Source organism: Diceros bicornis, chromosome 4 (assembly GCF_020826845.1).
Source record: "Diceros bicornis minor isolate mBicDic1 chromosome 4, mDicBic1.mat.cur, whole genome shotgun sequence".
Classification (NCBI taxonomy): Eukaryota; Metazoa; Chordata; class Mammalia; order Perissodactyla; family Rhinocerotidae; genus Diceros; species Diceros bicornis.
Window position 1 is genome coordinate 90,067,832 of NC_080743.1, and position 17,438 is coordinate 90,085,269.

Here is a 17,438-nt window from a genome sequence, read left to right on the forward strand (position 1 = left end):
AATCCCTGTAAGAACCCTATGTTTACAAATGAGGACACTCAGGCTCAGAGAGATTAAGTAAATTGCCGAAGGTCACAACAAGTTCCTTAATCCCTTTGAGCAAGTTCCCAAACACCATCAAGTGTCCAGCACTTTGGCAATGAAAAGGTGTAGTTAAGCTCCAACCTCTGACTCCAGTCAGCGCTCACTTCTAGCGTGAACACAACTCCAAACCACATTTCCTTGATGCACTTGGCCCTTCCGGGGCCACGGCTGAGTGCGTGGTTGGGCTCCTCTCTGACATAAGGATTCCAAATACCTACTGGGGAGGAGTAAACATAACTCCAAGAGTGACATAAATCGCTGGGCATGTGACGTGAGTCTCCCCGACACACGTGTTGGGAGGCCTCAACGCTGTGACCCACCTAGCTGAGAAAAGGAAGCAAACTGCAGCCTTTTCTGCCAACAGACTCACAGTAAGCCAGTACTGATGTCTGCTTTATCGTAACGTTTGTACCAGACAGAGAACTGAAAGATTAAATTGTTTACATGTGTTACATAAACTGATGTAAAACTCCTGTTTGCACATGCCCACAGAGGACTCACTGTTCAGCCAGTCCGACCGAAGCTGCACAAGGTCACACTTGCAGGAAGAGGATTCTTACACACATCGCATAGATATGTGCTGACTCACAAACAGAGCCTGTGAGAGCCTGGGTGCTGATGACAATCAAAACTGCTTAACAGGATAGTGGGTTCCAAGTGATGTCATGCATTGAGTATGCACCAGGGTATCAAGAACAGGTACCAAGATCCCAGAATGCTGGGAACGGCACTTTGGAAAATGGTACTCCCACTTTCTCCCATCCCTGTCTCTCTCCCAGGCTTTCAGCAAAGATGGAGTACATGGAAACATGCTCCAGGGATATCCAGCTCCTCAGCTGGGGCCTGACACCCAGAGGGGAATTGTGACACACAGAGGAAGGGCTAGCTACCCACTAAACGGGAAAGCTCTAAATTCAAAGAAATAATCTATTCTCTGTTCCCCATTTCTGCAATTCCAGTGGATGCCCCCAATTCACCTCTATTTACTTGTGGGGTTGGGGCCAGCCACCATGTGCTTCTCTAAGCTTGGATGTCTCACTTACATAGCAGGAATTATGCTTAATGCAAGGCCCAATAAAGCAATTGCAGGTAAAATAGCTAGCACAAGGCTTCACACAAGGAAGCCTTCAAGAAGGACCAAATTGACAACAGCTATGCTTGTCATTTAGAATGCAGTGGCAGGCTGTGAAAGCAGAGAGCTTGCACAAGTCACCACATTCCTCCATCCTCCCACCAACTGTCAGATGTCATTCTTTTTCTACCTTCTCTCTTTTACAAAAACGTCCCTGGCATTCATTTACACCAATATGCAAAGTTATAAAAAATTAAAAACTAATTTTCGGTATAATGATGCTCTTCAATAAACATGTCTTAGGCGTCTATTGTGGCAGGCCAAGAGACAAAGATACAAAAAACAGTCCTGCCCCCAAGGAGTTGCCAGTTGAGTGGCGCAGATGGGAAAATGAACAGATAATGACAATCCTACAAGACAGCAGCCATAAGTGGGGTAGGCACAGGTAACAGCAGGTGGCAGAGAAGGCTTTCTCATATTTGCAGCTCCTGGAAGCCCGCCAGATGTGACATTCTGAAGGAAACATCCGATAGGCCCCTCGCCAAGGAGTGAGCATATATGATGAGCCACTGGCTCACATGAAAGCCCCATGAGCTCTGCTAAGGAGATGAGAACTGAGCGGGATGGAGGAGGCAGCGCTGAGCAGTGGTGCACATGTTTGTAGTTCCAAATTGGGGTTCCCCTAACTTCACATTCTTCCCCTTGTGCATAAGAAATGACACAGAGAAAATATCCCAGCTCACCCATGGCAAATGCCTCTCTCACCTGTCATACACAACTCCACTAATTGGAGGCAGCCAGTGGATAGTGAGGGACTTGTGGGTCTGCCCGATGACCATGGGTGGGATGGGAATGGGGGTGGGCTTTCTGCTTTGACTCCACTGCTGATATACAAGGTCCAAATAGCAATGCATTCGGGCCACTTGGTTAGGGGTGAAGTTGTCAGTGCAGTCATCATCTGTGGAGACAAAAAAGAGAACAGGCGAGACGGAGGTTTTAACCTGCCAAGTCCACCAGGGCAGGAATAAATTCTGCCTTGTTCACACCGGAGTCACCAGCACCTAACACAACACCTTACACTCATTAGGCTCCATAAACACTTGTCGAATGAATAAACATATTCTGCTCCAGAAATTATCTAAGCTGGAAGTGGGAAAGAGAAGGCAGAGAAGAGAACTTGCTTCTCTCCAAAGCAGGGCCGTTACCTTGATGTTGGGCTGGGCCAGGGTGAGACTCATGTCCTGGGGTACAGGGTTGCTCTGAGCTGATGGCTGCTTACTCAGGAAGCCACAAGATGGCAGTGTTTCAGCATATGGCCTTTTTATTTGTGAACATTTGTGGAGTTGCAGACACCTGCTTTACGCCTGGTGACGTTGGCCAAGATTAGCGAGTATTCAGTGGAGATGCTCAAGGGGAGAGAGAGCCAAAATGTCAAGGAGCCAGCAGGACTGGGAATGGTGGTCCCCACCTTACTTTTGGAGCCGGCAAAATCTCCCTATTAGATACCTTTTTCATACGGTTAGAAAGGGAGTTATCTTAGTTTCAGGGCCTTTTTCAATGAAAGCATACCAGTCAAACACTTGCCCCTGCTTCTTAGATGTTTCCTCTGCCCACATCAAAGGTGGTGCCTAAACAGCTCTGCCCTCTGCACCCCACTGTCTGGTTTCTCTGCCCTGGCAACGGCCACTGTGTCCATGTTGGGGGAGGCCTGGAAGCTGGTCCTTATGAATTCAATGTACCTGAATTATACATCAAAATGAGACTTGGACAGAAAAATATTCACATGTCACAGACATATGTCACAGCTCACCACTCTTTCTTCTCTTCAAAGGCATGACCAGGGTCTTGCGGTTTACCCTTTTTTTTTTTTTTTTGGCTAGTTCTAGAACTTATCACCAAACAAGCCCCTTGACCTTACAGAAAATTTACCTCCTTCCTTCACCACTGCAGGAGGTCATCAAAATCAAATAAATCCTTCATTTTAGGGATAAATTTGAGTCCATCACCAGGAGACTAGACTAGTATTACTATTTGCCAGAATCGAGGAAGATGCGAGAGGACAAGGAAGAAGCACAGTTCAGGCAACAAGACCAGACAATATAGTTGTTCCCAGGGCCAGGAAAGTACCATTTTTTAAATGAGATGGCACCTTTTTTTTTTGGTAGGCAAGCTAAGAATCAGCCTTTGGCTAGTGCTGGAAGAAGAGAATCCGATACTTGAAAAAAATAACATAAAATAAAAAGGAATCCTGAGTTAAAAGTAACCAGAGCCATCATCTTGGTCAACTTCAAAAATAGCACAAAGAGCCACCTTGACCCAGAAACCTCTTTCCTCATCACTACTGGACTCTTCTTCAGAGTACATGCATAAGAATGTGGGCAAGAACAAGAATAACCAAGTTCTAGAGGTCAAAGGGACCTCAAGAGAGTTTGGGCTTTCTCCCCCTTTTAACTATCCAAAATAGAAGTGTGTTCAACCTCTAGTGGAAGAGAATCCAGTCAACGAGACCCCTTAATATCTCAATATTTTTTCAAGTCCTTCAAAGACAGGAAAAAAAAATATGTCATTGTAAATACACTTCAACTCTCTGCCACGAATGACTGCTTGATAACACTCCCCACCTCCCACACCTCCACCCGCCCAGCACTCAAAGGCCCCCATATAACCTTAACAGAAAGCAAACACGTCAAGACTGTTGTGATACCTGTATAGCTCATGTAGTTACTGAATGGAGCCCCTGGGAAGTGGGTGAAGCCACAGGTATCATTGGTAGGCTCTGGGTCCTGGCACAGCTTACTCTTGGGAGTTGGGGCAGTGTCAGCACAGAGGTCTCCCGTATCCATGGATGGCACTGTCTCCCTGCAGGGGTCATCGCAGGATTCTCTTTCACTGACCCCTTTGAAGACATGGTAGAGTCCCAGGACATGCCCCACCTCGTGGATCATGATGTTGGTATGGCCAGACATGCCATAGTAGGATGGGTTGAGGACAACACCACCTGCAATAGAAGGTTGGGAAAATGTCTCTAAGCATGTAATGAGTAGCAGCCCTCTGATCCTTAATTATGTCTTCTGAAACACCAACTGTTCGATTTCAGCCTCTAAATGGACACTTTCTAACTTCTAGTGGCATTCAGTCCCTGCTCTTCCCTCTGGCCACAAACACCCTCTAAACTAATCAATAAACACGTCTTTAACCCCTATCATGGGCGAGTGCTGTACTAGATGCCAGGATAACAATACAGACAAGACAGTATGATAGAGGGCCAGGATTCTCAGCCCTGGCTGCACATCGAAATCGCCTAGGGGAGTTACAAAATACAGATATCCAAATTCTAGCCCAGATTAAATGAATCCAAATATTGGAGGATGGGGTACGTGCCTCAGTTTCTTTTAAAACTTCCCAGGTTGAGAGCCATTGGTCTAGGTGAAAGCACATGGGATTTGGAGCCAGGGAAATCTGGGTCTGACTCCTCGCCTCTCCACATACCAGCTCTGAGGACTTGAACAGCTATCTGACCTTCTAGAACCTCAGTTTTGTTGTCTGTAAAGTAGAGATGATAACACCTACCTCTTAGTTTTATTTTTTTGTTCTAAGCATTTGGCATATTGTAGAAGTTTAGTAAACAACAGTTGTGTATGCTATTTCTGATTCACGACCCCTACTCTCAAGGAGCTAACGACTGAGACAGAAGATAAGTCCAACTAAACCACTACAACTATTAGAATGTCACAGGTATATGCCACAGGTGGGCATATACCTGTGACATTCTGATTTCCCTGAGAACATCAAGGAGGCATTTCCGAGAAGAGTTCATTGCATTCAACCTGGGCTCAGACGAAAAACCTACTGGTATCATTCTAACCTTGCAAAAGACCTCTGAGTGCTCCAGTTCTATCTGTCTAGCTTCCCAATCCCTGCTTCCCTCCTCTCCCCATGGCTAGAACCACTTGAGTTTCCTTCTTCATCTCTGAAAATTGTCAGGATTAGGCCCATCCTCATCAATAGGACCAAAAATAGGGAATGTCAACAGCTCTGGACCAACTCTCTGGGGTGCAGAGTCCCCCTCAGCTGTGTTTCCAGGCTGACCTTGCCCTTCTGTCCCAGATCTGATTCCAGTTCCCAGGACTTGCTTCATATCATCCTACCTGAGCCCTCCCTACATCAATAGTCTACTGAGTATAGCAGGCCCTCCAGAAGAATAGCCCTGCCTTCCTTTTGTCAGATCCTCTTCCAGGGACTCTGTCTCATTCATGAATTCTACGTGATGCCCTATACACAACTACACACATGGTTTTATGTACAGGACACAATCATAGGGTATCTGGTGCCAGGCCCACTGGTTTCTACAACAGGCAGCTCAATCTGCCTTTGGAGTGACTACCTTACTGCAAGAAGCAGCTTCCAAATCTAAGTTCTAGTTTCTCCCAGTCTACTCAGACATGTTGACATTAACCAAGCCATGCCCAGACCCATCCTGAAATACACTGTCTACTTTCACATCTAAAACAGAGCTAGACCTCATCTCCTTTGTTTATCATTTCTATCACTTACAGTAAAAATTCTTATTCTCCAACATTATCCTTTTTTCCTTTTATAAAATTATTTTCTGCATATTTCATTTGTGTATCATTCTTATGTCAACATAAAGTTAAAGTAATTTGAAAATAGATCTATCTCAATAACATCCAGAGTGCCTAGTATTTGAAAAAACTCAGCAAAATGCAGTAGTTCCACTTTACAAGATGCCCACCCCTTCACGTTTACATATCCCATTACAGCAGTAATCATCATCAGAGTTCATACACCATTGTGCTCTCAGTTCTCCCACAGTACTATTGACTTTCCCATCAATAAAGATCTTCTACGAGAACAGTTTTCTGGTCTCTCGATTACCTTTTTAAGTACCTTCACTGTCTTCAGCCCTCTTCCTCCACCACACTCCTTCCCTCTATATACACTTAATCCCTTTCTCTCTTCTTTCTTTCCCTTCCCCCCACCTCTAAGTAAGCTTTGGATTCAAAAAACTAATCTGCCAGAAATAGGACTTTGAAAGGCTACAATTCACCTATAAGGTTTAAGTATCCGCACAATTTTTTCCAAATTGTGTTCTTAAACTCTGGTTCTGGGTAATACTTAGAAAAGCTCCCCTGGGTGGGGGGAGCGTGTATCAGTGGTTAAATATGCTTGAGAAAAATGCAGCCTGCCATACCTTCCTCCTGAAGATTCACACTGCACATGAGAATTGTTATGTTAAATGTCCTGAAAAGTCCTGCAGCAATTTTGTTTAACCCTTTGATTCCCAAACTTATTTGAACAAAGAAACTGTTTGGGGTAGAATCCCTTTGACATCTCTGGAATCTCTCATTCCCAATCAATGGTTATTTTCTACCCATACCTCTTACCTCTGAGTAAAGATCCCACATCCCCTCATTCTATCGTCAGTCCAGCCCAAGTCCTCTTGTGATCTCCTCCAGTCGTAGAAGAAAGGAGTTACAGTTGAACAGAAATAAGATTCCAGGAAGAAGGGATGGTAAAAGTAGCATGTGTCAAGGAAGGAGGGATGACTGGGGGTTTGCCCCTGGGGACACTCAAGGAGGAGATGAGGGTGGTCATTATAATAGTGGGCATCTCATCAGCCACTAGAAGTCTCTGCCTCAACCCCAAATGAGATATTTCCAAATCTAAGAATATTCTGCAACAGATTCACAGTCACCTTTCAATAAACTGGCTTATTTATAAGTGGAGGAAGAAGCATAAAAATGCAAGTCCTAACACAGGAAACAACAAGTGTTGGAGAGGATGTGGAGAGAAGGGAACTCTCATAGACTGCTGGTGGGAGTGCAAACTGGTGCAGCCACTATGGAAAACAGTATGGAGATTCCTCAAAAAATTAAGAAGAGAACTACCATACGATCCAGCTATTCCGCTGCTGGGTATTTATCCAAAGAACATGAAAACACCAATACGTAAAGATACATGCATCCCTGTGTTCATTGCAGCATTATTCACAATAGCGAGACTTGGAAGCAACCTAAGTGCCCATCAAGGGATGAATGGATGAAGAAGATGTGGTATATATACACAATGGAATACTACTCAGCCATAAGAAACGAGGAAATCCAGCCATTTGTGACAACATGGATGGACATTGAGAGTATTATGGGAAGTGAAATAAGTCAGAGGGAGAAGGTCAAATATCATATGACCTCACTCATAAGTAGAAGATAAAAACAACAACAAATAGACACACAGAGACAGAGATTGGATTGGTGGTTACCAGAGGGGAAGGGGGGAGGGAAGAGGGCGAAAGGGATGATTAGGCACATGTGTGTGGTGATGGATTGCAATTAGTCTTTGGGTGGTGAACACGATGTAATCTATGCCGAAATAGAAGTATAATGATGTACCCACTTATACAATGTTATAAACCAATGTTATCGCAAAAAAAAAGAAAAAACTATGAGCTAAAAAAATAAAATCTCAAAAAGCTAAGAAAAAAAAAGAACGAATTAATGCCTCTAGTAATCTAATTGAGAGTATATACATATGAAATGATCAAAGTGACACAGGCAAGTTCAAGTGATAAGGAAAGACTGGTTGGCATAGAAATTGGTGGTTGCTATTCCAAGGATCCCCAAGTGGACTATTTCTCTGATGTAGTCTTCATGCAAGTGTGATTTTTCAGCATATGGAATGTAGAAGGATAGGGCTCCCCAAACTAAGTCACACAAAATTGATATTCACCCATAGAGACTTTAGAACTTTTTGAGAACTACCTGGTAAGGAAATTTATGTGAACATTCCTCACAACACAAAATATAATACAGTGGCTCTTGAACCCTTTCCTTACTGCATTCGTCTCCAACAGATGTCTTTTTGTTCATTGCAACCCTTGCACAGACATACTGGCTGTAAACTTCTGTTTTAGAGGGACGAAACGCGACAATTTTCCACATGCTGAGATGCTGAACAGGAGTGTGTGTGCCCCTTGTTTGATTGCTTAATGCCTCAGTGGCAAGAGACAATAACAGTGATACCTTTGATAGTATTTCTTTTTTTTTTTTTTTTAATTTTTATTTATTTATTTTTCCCCCCCAAAGTCCCAGTAGATAGTTGTATGTCATAGCTGCACAGCCTTCTAGTTGCTGTATGTGGGACGCGGCCTCAGCATGGCCGGAGAAGTGGTGCGTCGGTGCGCGCCCGGGATCCGAACCCGGGCCGCCAGCAGTAGAGCACGCGCACTTAACCGCTAAGCCACGGGGCCGGCCCCTTGATAGTATTTCTTACAGGAAATTAGAAAAGCAAATTTGTCTTCTTTATTTTTGTTATTAAAAATATCATTGAATTAAAAAAAAAAAACGCAAGTCCTCGACACTCCCAGCAAATCTCCTCCACATGAATGACAACTGGCCAGGGTTCTCCTCTACAGCACTTTTAACACACATTCCCCAAACAGGAGCTTATAGATTTAACCAGACAGCACTTAAATTTTAATTAAAAACATAAGCCTTTTAAAACACTGACAATTATATTTCTGATTCCAGAGAGATGGGACTTTACCCCAAAGTCATCTGTATGGAACACATAGTAATGAGCTTAGTTACTATACGTGTGTTAAATAGAATACTGCATGTTCTAATGCAGGAGTAAGTGTTGCGTACACCAACACATGTGAAGGAAAAAGCTCAAGGTCCTGGACCTCTTATGGTAATTCTGCCCACTAGAGCCCAAGGTTATGGAATCACACCGGACTAGGACTTAAGGACTTGGAATGTGGTCCTGACCCTAACTAGCTGTACGACCTTGGCTCTGCTCTTTAACCTCTCTCTAGGTCTCTTCAGCTGTAAAATGAGGGGGCTAGCTGGGCTTATCACTAAGATTCCTTCCTATTCTCATCCCGTGCCTCTAAGAGCTAACAGGCAGGACTGTGTGAGACAATCAAAAACACCACATGAAGAAATCTGTGTTATCATGGGCTGTCACCACCTTGGCCTTGAAGTCTGTGGTCCTGGACTCCCATCTCTCAGTAGCCTGAGAGAAGGGAAAAAGCTGGGAAGGAGCAGCTGCAGACACGCTACTCTGAGATCTGCTACCGAGTTTCAAGGGATGCAGTTCACCGCCTATTCATCCTCACACCCTTAACACCAGGCTGTGCTCTCCCTCCTCTCTCACAGGCACAGTGGTCCCACACTGTTCTTCTCAATCACTCTTTATTCCAACGGAAACAAACCTGTTAAATTATTAAGGGAGTAAGTTTTAATCACTCAAAACACACACTCATACACCCATGTGGGTGAGAGAGGAGGGACATTTAACTATTTCATGGTTTAGTTTATAAAAGTTCTTTCATGTTTTGATAAAAATCACACACAACACGTGTATTCATGCCAAAGCCTGAGTGAGGCATAAAGACTTGTTGCCCAAAATCTACAAACAGGAATGCGAGAACTTCTTTTCATTAAGAAGGAACAAGACATGATAAATAATAAATAAAAACTGAATCCCCAGAATGCCAACCCCTTTCTACCTGTCCTGTCTACCATGTGGGTCTGACTTGGGAGGGCTTAAGGAGCTGTGAATTCCCACCCTTTCAGGGAAATGTGCCACCCTTTTCCAGGAACAACTTAATAAGAACAATGTAAAGATTGTACAAAAGGCTACTTTCCAGGAGTACTTTATATTAGTATTCAAATAAATGAGCATCATCTTCTGAAGCTGATACCCATGGCCCACACCTTCCTCCATTTTCATTACCAGCAACATGGATGAGACTCTGAGTGGTTACAGGTGGGTCTTTACCACTGTACAGAAGCCTCACCCACACAGGATGGCCTTTGGAGTAACCAGGGAGCCTTCTTTGGCTGTGTACACTCACTGGAAATGTATTGATCCTTATCTTTGAGAACATTGCTTAAAAGCTCTCAAGGCTATTTCCTTTATTTTTTTTGTGAGGAAGATTAGCCCTGAGCTAACATTCACGCCAATCCTCCTCTTTTTGCTGAGGAAGACCAGCCCTGAGCTAACATCTATTGCCAATCCTCCTCCTTTTTTTCCCTTTTTCTCCCCAAGGCCCAGTAGATAGCTGTATGTCATAGTTGCACATCCTTCTAGTTGCTGTATGTGGGACGCCGCCTCAGCATGGCCGGACAAGCGGTGCGTTGGTGTGCGCCCGGGATCCGAACCCGGGCTGCCAGTAGCGGAGAGTGTTCACTTAACCGCTAAGCCACGGGGCCAGCCCCCTCAAGGCTATTTCCTAATCTGTTCAGTGGTAACAACAAGAGTTCCTACCTCAAAGAGTTGTTACGAAGATCGAAGTAGTAATAGAGATAAATAAGCACTTCGCTTATTTTCTAGAACAAAGTGACTCAAAATGTATATTACACTAAAATTATATAAAGCAGCCTGGCCACACACACTCATTTGCCCTCTCCTCTTGTTGGCTCCCTTCTAACCATCTTCATTCATCAAGAGAATGGAAGCTAGGGTCTAACCACAAACAGGGCAGAACTTCCAGAGTGAAACCAGGCATTGCCAGGCAAGGTAGACAAGCACCCTCACACAAGGAGCTAGGATTTGCCCGTAAGCTGGTAACACTTTGTTTCCATGTTGTTCTGATCCTGAGATCCATGGGCACCTAGAAGACAGACCAGACTTGGACAGAGTTGCAAATAGGCAGGTGCCCATTCTCTTCATAGACAACATATTGGCATCCAAAAATCATTCCTAGTAGCCTGAAATTAGTAATTGTACGAGGAAAGAAAATCTTACAGGATTGGGACTGTTAGTTTAATTCTTCATAGAGCTTGCTGGTAGGTCAGATTTACACAAGACGTCTTTTTTCTTATATGCCAATAATCTTTTTCTTCCCACTTCTCTAGTTATAGAGAATATAATTACCATTTCCTATACTTAAAACCACTGTTCATTTTTGTTTCTCTTCATCTTGGAGGATAAAATTAAAACAGAAATGAGGGATAAAAATAGTGGTAGAATGGAGGGGGATGGGATTCCCTCCCCTACAATTGAATCTTTTTCTTTGTGCTCTCTGCTCTCACCTGCTACGTTGAAACAGGAAGTAGAAAGACATGCCAATACATGTTTTCAACCATAACTTGGCCCCTTGATCTTCACTCTGAGACACTTATCAGACTCTCTCTACCTCCATTCACCCCCGCAACACCTGTCCTGCAAGGCTGCCTAGGGACTGACAACAAGACCAGGCGTACCTACTCAGGGGAAACTTGGAAGCAACAGTGTGAAAGGAGGGGCAACATTTTGGAACTACTAACATTTTACCCCAGTGGTTCCTTGCCTCCCTCTGCCTTATCCCACTGCCAAATCAGGAAGCCAGGCTCTCCTGCATTCATTCATTACCTCACTAGGAGATACAGGAGAGGGAAAACCAAGGAAAGAAATCCTTTTCTGGCTGTGAGGTTTCCAAAGTCTATGCCATCTGGGCCCTGAGAAGACTCCATGGTTTAGCCAGCAGGGTGGCTGAATGGAGGATAGTGATCCTTGCCTCACACCAATGCCACCACCACATTTTAGCCCTGAAAAGATTCTCCTAAGCTGCAGGAAGGGAAAAGAGATAAAAAGGAAATAATGGGAATGTACAGATGGTGGTGGGTCCACATAAACTGGACTGTACTCTATCTTTTGAGCCCTAGTAAAGGGATAAAGACTAAAAATAAGTGCATGTAATTGGACAGCAGAGGGATCTTGCCTCATTCCAGTGATGGATTCCTGGGTAAGTGGCCTAGTTCTAGAGAAGAATGGCTGATCAGTGAGGCTAAGAGGGAAGGATGACAGAGAGCCTCCCAGAGACTTCCTGAAGTTGTGATGGGAACAAGGGTCATCTCAGGTGACCCACATCACCTGATGACTAAGGACAAAATGGATCCTTTCCCCTATGGCCTTAGCATTTATAAGCCATCTCTACAGTTAGATACAGCCCCCCGCAAAAGAAGCTCAATTGACTAAGAGCAAATTTCTACTACCCAGCAATGTAGGGGCTCAAAATAGAAATTAAGTTCAATTATAGAAGAATAAATAAATGTTACATTTCTTGCATTTTTGAATACGTATACCGGGACTCAAAATCAATACATGCCAGTACCACTAACTTGTACATAGACCATAATATGAACGGGGCTCCCTGGATTCAGCAGCTGGTGGCCATGTGTGGCACAGCTGTTGCTTAACGGACTGGCAGGGGGAACACAAATGCCTTCTTAGAAGACCTTTCAGCCTTGATTATAAGGGACAACTAAAAATAAGACAGGGTGGTGTGTGGTCTAGCAATGGCACAGGGGAAGAAAAAGGAGAGAAGTTGCAGATTAAAAGATGAAAATTCAGTAGCAGACAGCCAAGCTCCCCAAGTGACAGTGCGTTCCCTAGTTCCAAGTAGCTTTTCCCAGCTTCAACACAAGACCGCCAGAGTGGCACACGGCAAAGAGGATGATTCCCAAAGGCATTTCTATTAAAAACAAAACAAAACAAAACACCTCAGGCAGTTGGAGAAAAGGACACAAGCTGAAATGACTTTAAAACGGTTCTGTAAAACTTTTAGAGCTGAATGTTATATACCCATAAAACAAGAAGGTTGAGGGCTGGTCTGCAGGTGCCTACGTAATTACTTCCAGTTACCAGCTAAAACAAACTTCCCAACACACAATCTCCACAACAAAGGGACAAAGCTATCAAAGTGTGCCCAGGGGTCCAAGGATGGAGCACTGTGGGGCAGGGCAAGGGAAGAAAGTGGCAGAGGTGGACTGATAGACAAAGGGAGAGAAAGAAACGGAGAAGGTTAAAAAAAAAAAGGTCAATGGGAGCTAGAAAAAGAAGCAAATTCTTAACAGAACCAGTAGCCCAGGAACCATTCATCTCCAAATCTTGTATTGGCTTTTTAGTTTTACAGCCTGTGGTCTCATTAGAAGGAAGTCTTTGTTCTGGGCAACACCAAACCAAGACAAGAATGTGCAGAAGGTGAAGATTTTGCAGAGTCTAATGTCATTTTTTTGTCTCCTTTTATACCCTTTCATCCACTCCTACCCCCAATTGTCAAACTCGCTACCTACTCCTACACCCGGGGAGAAAAGCAATCCAATTAATAAAAACTGAAGATGTTCTTACTGATGCATTGGAGACATTATGTAATCCTTCCTTGCTTCTGGATGAGGGCTGTGCTTCAAACACACATACACACATAACCCATGCCAGAATTCTAGGCACTATGGAGTATGAATGGGAAAGATATTTTCTATAATTCATTTATTAATTCAGCGCTTACTGAGCATCTATTCTATGTCAGAAATTCTGCATACCAAGGAGTAAAAGATTATTAGGACATGTTTTAAAAGAGGAGACCTCTCAAGTCAACACATATAAAGGTGATTATTTACTCCACCTACTTATAAATGTATGAACCTACTTTTCAGGAACTCCGATTTTAGGGCATGAAGTTCATATCCTAGGGTAACTTTGCCCCAAATTTTCAATATCCAAGAGTGCTATGTTTGAAACCCCAAGGCAGCCAGAATACTCCCATTTGTTGAATGTCATCTTCTGACAATTAAATAATCTACAATAGCAGCCAGGGTGTAATTCCCAGGAACAGTCCTTGCCTTGTTCCTGTCATGTAGCCTGTCTCATTAAAGATTCTGTAACTCCTCATATTTACATGGTACACTCCAGTTTACATATATTGTTTATTCCTTATCTCTGGGAATAATCACTCTGCTTTGGCATGGTAAAGAGAAGACTACAGGATAAGGGACAAAAATCTGTTTGGCTCTAGTCCAACCATTCAATGACTAGTTGTACCAGAGTGCTCCTCTGCACCTACTGTAGATACTTCTACCTTTCCCACTCTGGTATCTGCAGCTGCACTCCACAGAGACAACCTGACTGAGATTCCCAAAGACTTCCCACTTATCAAATCCACGGCTATTTCTCAGCACCCAAGCAAGGCCTCTCACATTGTGCATCAATGTGTCACAATTGATGTAGCACCCTGATCTCAATGTCCAACTGTTTGGTTAGGAGGAAGGTTAGCTAGTTTCTGCTGCTTTCCCTCTCCCCTGCCCCTACACTGTTGTTGCTTTGCCTTTCCCAGATATCTGCCACATCCACATCACCCCTGTGACAGCTGCTCTCCTCCAGTCCACTGGGCCCCATGACATTCACAGACCCTGCCCAGGCAGCTACTCATTTCCCCAAACTGACAACCATCACTTATTCTTTTCTTCTCTGACTTAGAAGGAAACTCTCTTTGCTTCTTATAAGTTGCTCTCTCATTGCAAGCAATTGGACCCCTAAAAATTTTTTTCTTTATAAAGGATCCAGTATCTTTCCAGGACACTAAAAATCTCCAGGTTGGAGGTGAGTGGAAGGCTGAGGGCACAACCAGGAAGGTCAATCACAGACATGCAGTATTTGGAACTTCTGCTGCTGCTGTTGCTGCTGCTACTACTAATATAAATGGAGCTAATATTTACTGAGGCCCAACTATGTGCCAGGCACTCTTCCTTATGCTTATTATCCCCATTTTATAGATGAGGAAACTAAGGCCCAGAGAGGTGACTTGCTCAAGATCCCACTTGTTCCTATCTACGTGAGGCCATAGCTACTCTATCATTCAAAGACTTGATTTTTCCTACAAGGGTCACATTATCTGGACTTAGTTGAAGATGCTATATGTTTAAACCCCCGTTATGAGCCAGGTTCCAGTTCCAGTTCCCTCCCACGTGGTTCTCAAGTCCCGTGAACACTGGGGCATGCTTCTTGTGATCTGATCAGGATCTCTGAATGTTCTTTGGCAGTACAGACATCCCTAGAACAATCAGCAACACAGTTGGCCCAGAACACTCTAAGTGTCTAACGTCTGCGCCAGAGCGTGACAGACACCCTCTCTAATCTGGCCACAGTGCCCTTGTACACACTTCATCTCTCTGCAGCAGTTCTATCTGTGGGCCACAGGGGACTTTCTCAAACCTCTCTCTCCTTTGGTGGCTGGTCTCCTGCTCCTCCTCCTGCTTCTGGGGAAGTCCCTTCATAGTCAGATTTATAGCAACCTCAAACTCAACATATCCCAAACCAAACCAGCTCCCCATTTAATCCTCCTTTTCCTACATTTTCAACCTTGGCACCACCGTCCACACAGTCAATCAAACAGAATTCTTTGTTCCCCCATCTACTTATTTATGTGAACAAAATTTCTTAGCACTTAGAGCCGTAACAGGAAAAAAAGCAAAATAATGATGTTAAATCCTATCTCATTAGAGCAATAATTACTATTCATCTACAGACACAAGAACTAATTTGGAGGAGAAAAGCCACTCTTATCTCATTAAAATATGCATTTCCCATTTTGTTTACTAGTCATTAATCAATATTTTTATATATCATTTTTATCAATTTTGGACAAGTAATCATTTCAAAAGATAACTCAATTGAGAAGAAATTTTTAACACTTTATAACTTATGATCAGTATCAATGTTAATATCCTCTTTGTGATATTGTACTACAGTTTTGTAAGATGTTACCATCGGAGGAAAATGGGTAGAAGGCATGTGGAATCTTTTTGTATTATTTCTTACAACCTCATGTGAATATACAATTATCTCAAAATGAAAAGTTTAATTAAAAAACTTATCACAAAAGAGTTGTTTTATTCAAAATATGTTTTTAGCAGACAAATAGGTAACCAACTAAAGACTTTGAAAAAATATATATGTATATGTCACATTAGTATAGAGTTCTATGGGAGAAATGGAATGGAAACACAAATTCAAAGAGGAAAAAGGAGCAATGAATAATTTCCCAATGTTAAAAAAGTGTGTGGTGATGGGTTGTAATTAGTATTTTGGTGGTGAACATGATGTAATCTATGCAGAAATAGAAGTACAATGATGTACACCTGAAATTTTTACAATGTTATAAACCAATGTTACTGCAATAAACAAAAAATTAAAAAAAAAAAGCTATAAAAAAAAAAAGTGCATGGCCATGAATTTTTCAAATGAATGATGGTTATTATCAAATTGTTATGTTACTGAGGATACATTTAGAAGAGTAGATTTAAAATTTATTTTAAAATGTCAATAATTTAAAATAACATGCCAGAAATTATATCATTTGCTACTATTTAAACTTATGGTTAAATTTTTAGATGCTACTCTTAGAATGTATGAAGGAGTACATAGTTTTCCAAAAGTCTTTTAGGGGGTACAAGTGAGCAAAAATATGTTTGAAGAGCACTGCTCTAGCCAAGTACATTCCACCTCTAGGTATGTTCAGGTTTTTACAGTCTGAACCTTGGCGTCTACCAGCTCTTTCACTCTGGAATGCCCTCTCATTGTCTGTCAAGCAAACTCCTGCTTCTCACTCTCTTATTCAACTCTCCTCTCAAGCCTCAGCCCCTGTGAGAACTCTTCCCTGATGCTTTCACAACAATTAGGCACTTTCTCTTCATGTTCCTGCCTGACCTCATATGTGGTACCGTCACATAGCATTTAAGTGTATATTTGCATGTCTGTCTCCTAATTATGCTGTGCAAATGTTTAGGGTGAATTCCTTTTATTACTCTGTCTCTGATACTGCCACCAAACAGATTCAATAGTTTTTCTTTGAATGAATGAATGAATGAACGATCATGAGTATGGTAATAGCTTATAAAAGGGCTAGTTCACCACTAATTTAAGTCTTCTGGCTTTGAAGATATATTTTCAGTTTAAGTGCTGTGAACGAAGACTAAAGATACTCAAACCACCGAACATGAGAGTTCAAGGGGATCTCATTCATTGACTCATAAAAAAAAAATTCTGCCTTGCATTACCACGGCATTAAAAGTACAAAATAATGCTAAAAGGCAGAATTGGTGTTTATGGCAAAGCAGGAGCACAAATTACCTTGGTCTTTCCACATAGTGACTTAAGCCAATGGTAGTCAGAAATTCGATTCAATCTTCAAACTTTCAGGCTAGTATACTTATCTGCTAGGTCACTCAGCTGACCCTCAAAGTGCAGGGGACTTGCATGTTGACACAAACAGATAATCTTATCTTGAGTCTTAAAAAGACTCTATTTAGAAAATCTTAAATGTCTTCCTCTATCGTGTGATGCCAGCTCTCACTATTGCTCTACACCTGATTTAGGTCAATACGGTTCCTTTTTTAATCACAGTTATGACTGAACAAGAAGAAATAAATAAGAACAGGAGTAATTTCATATTGAGACAGATCTCCCGGCTCTTCAGTCTAGTCTTCTACTTCTGAAAAGC

General features: G+C 42.6%; 1 protein-coding gene across 1 annotated transcript in view; it reads right to left on the reverse strand.

The window, feature by feature from the left end:
* Nucleotides 1–17,438, reverse strand: part of PAPPA2 (pappalysin 2) — a 266,866-nt gene that overhangs the window by 143,971 nt on the left and 105,457 nt on the right. Inside the window, exons 4-5 of the mRNA XM_058540002.1 lie at nt 3,861–4,154; nt 1,922–2,114 (exon numbers count right to left, since the gene is read on the reverse strand). Of these exons, the coding sequence (XP_058395985.1) occupies nt 1,922–2,114; nt 3,861–4,154 (487 nt within the window). The remainder of the gene's footprint in view (nt 1–1,921; nt 2,115–3,860; nt 4,155–17,438) is intronic.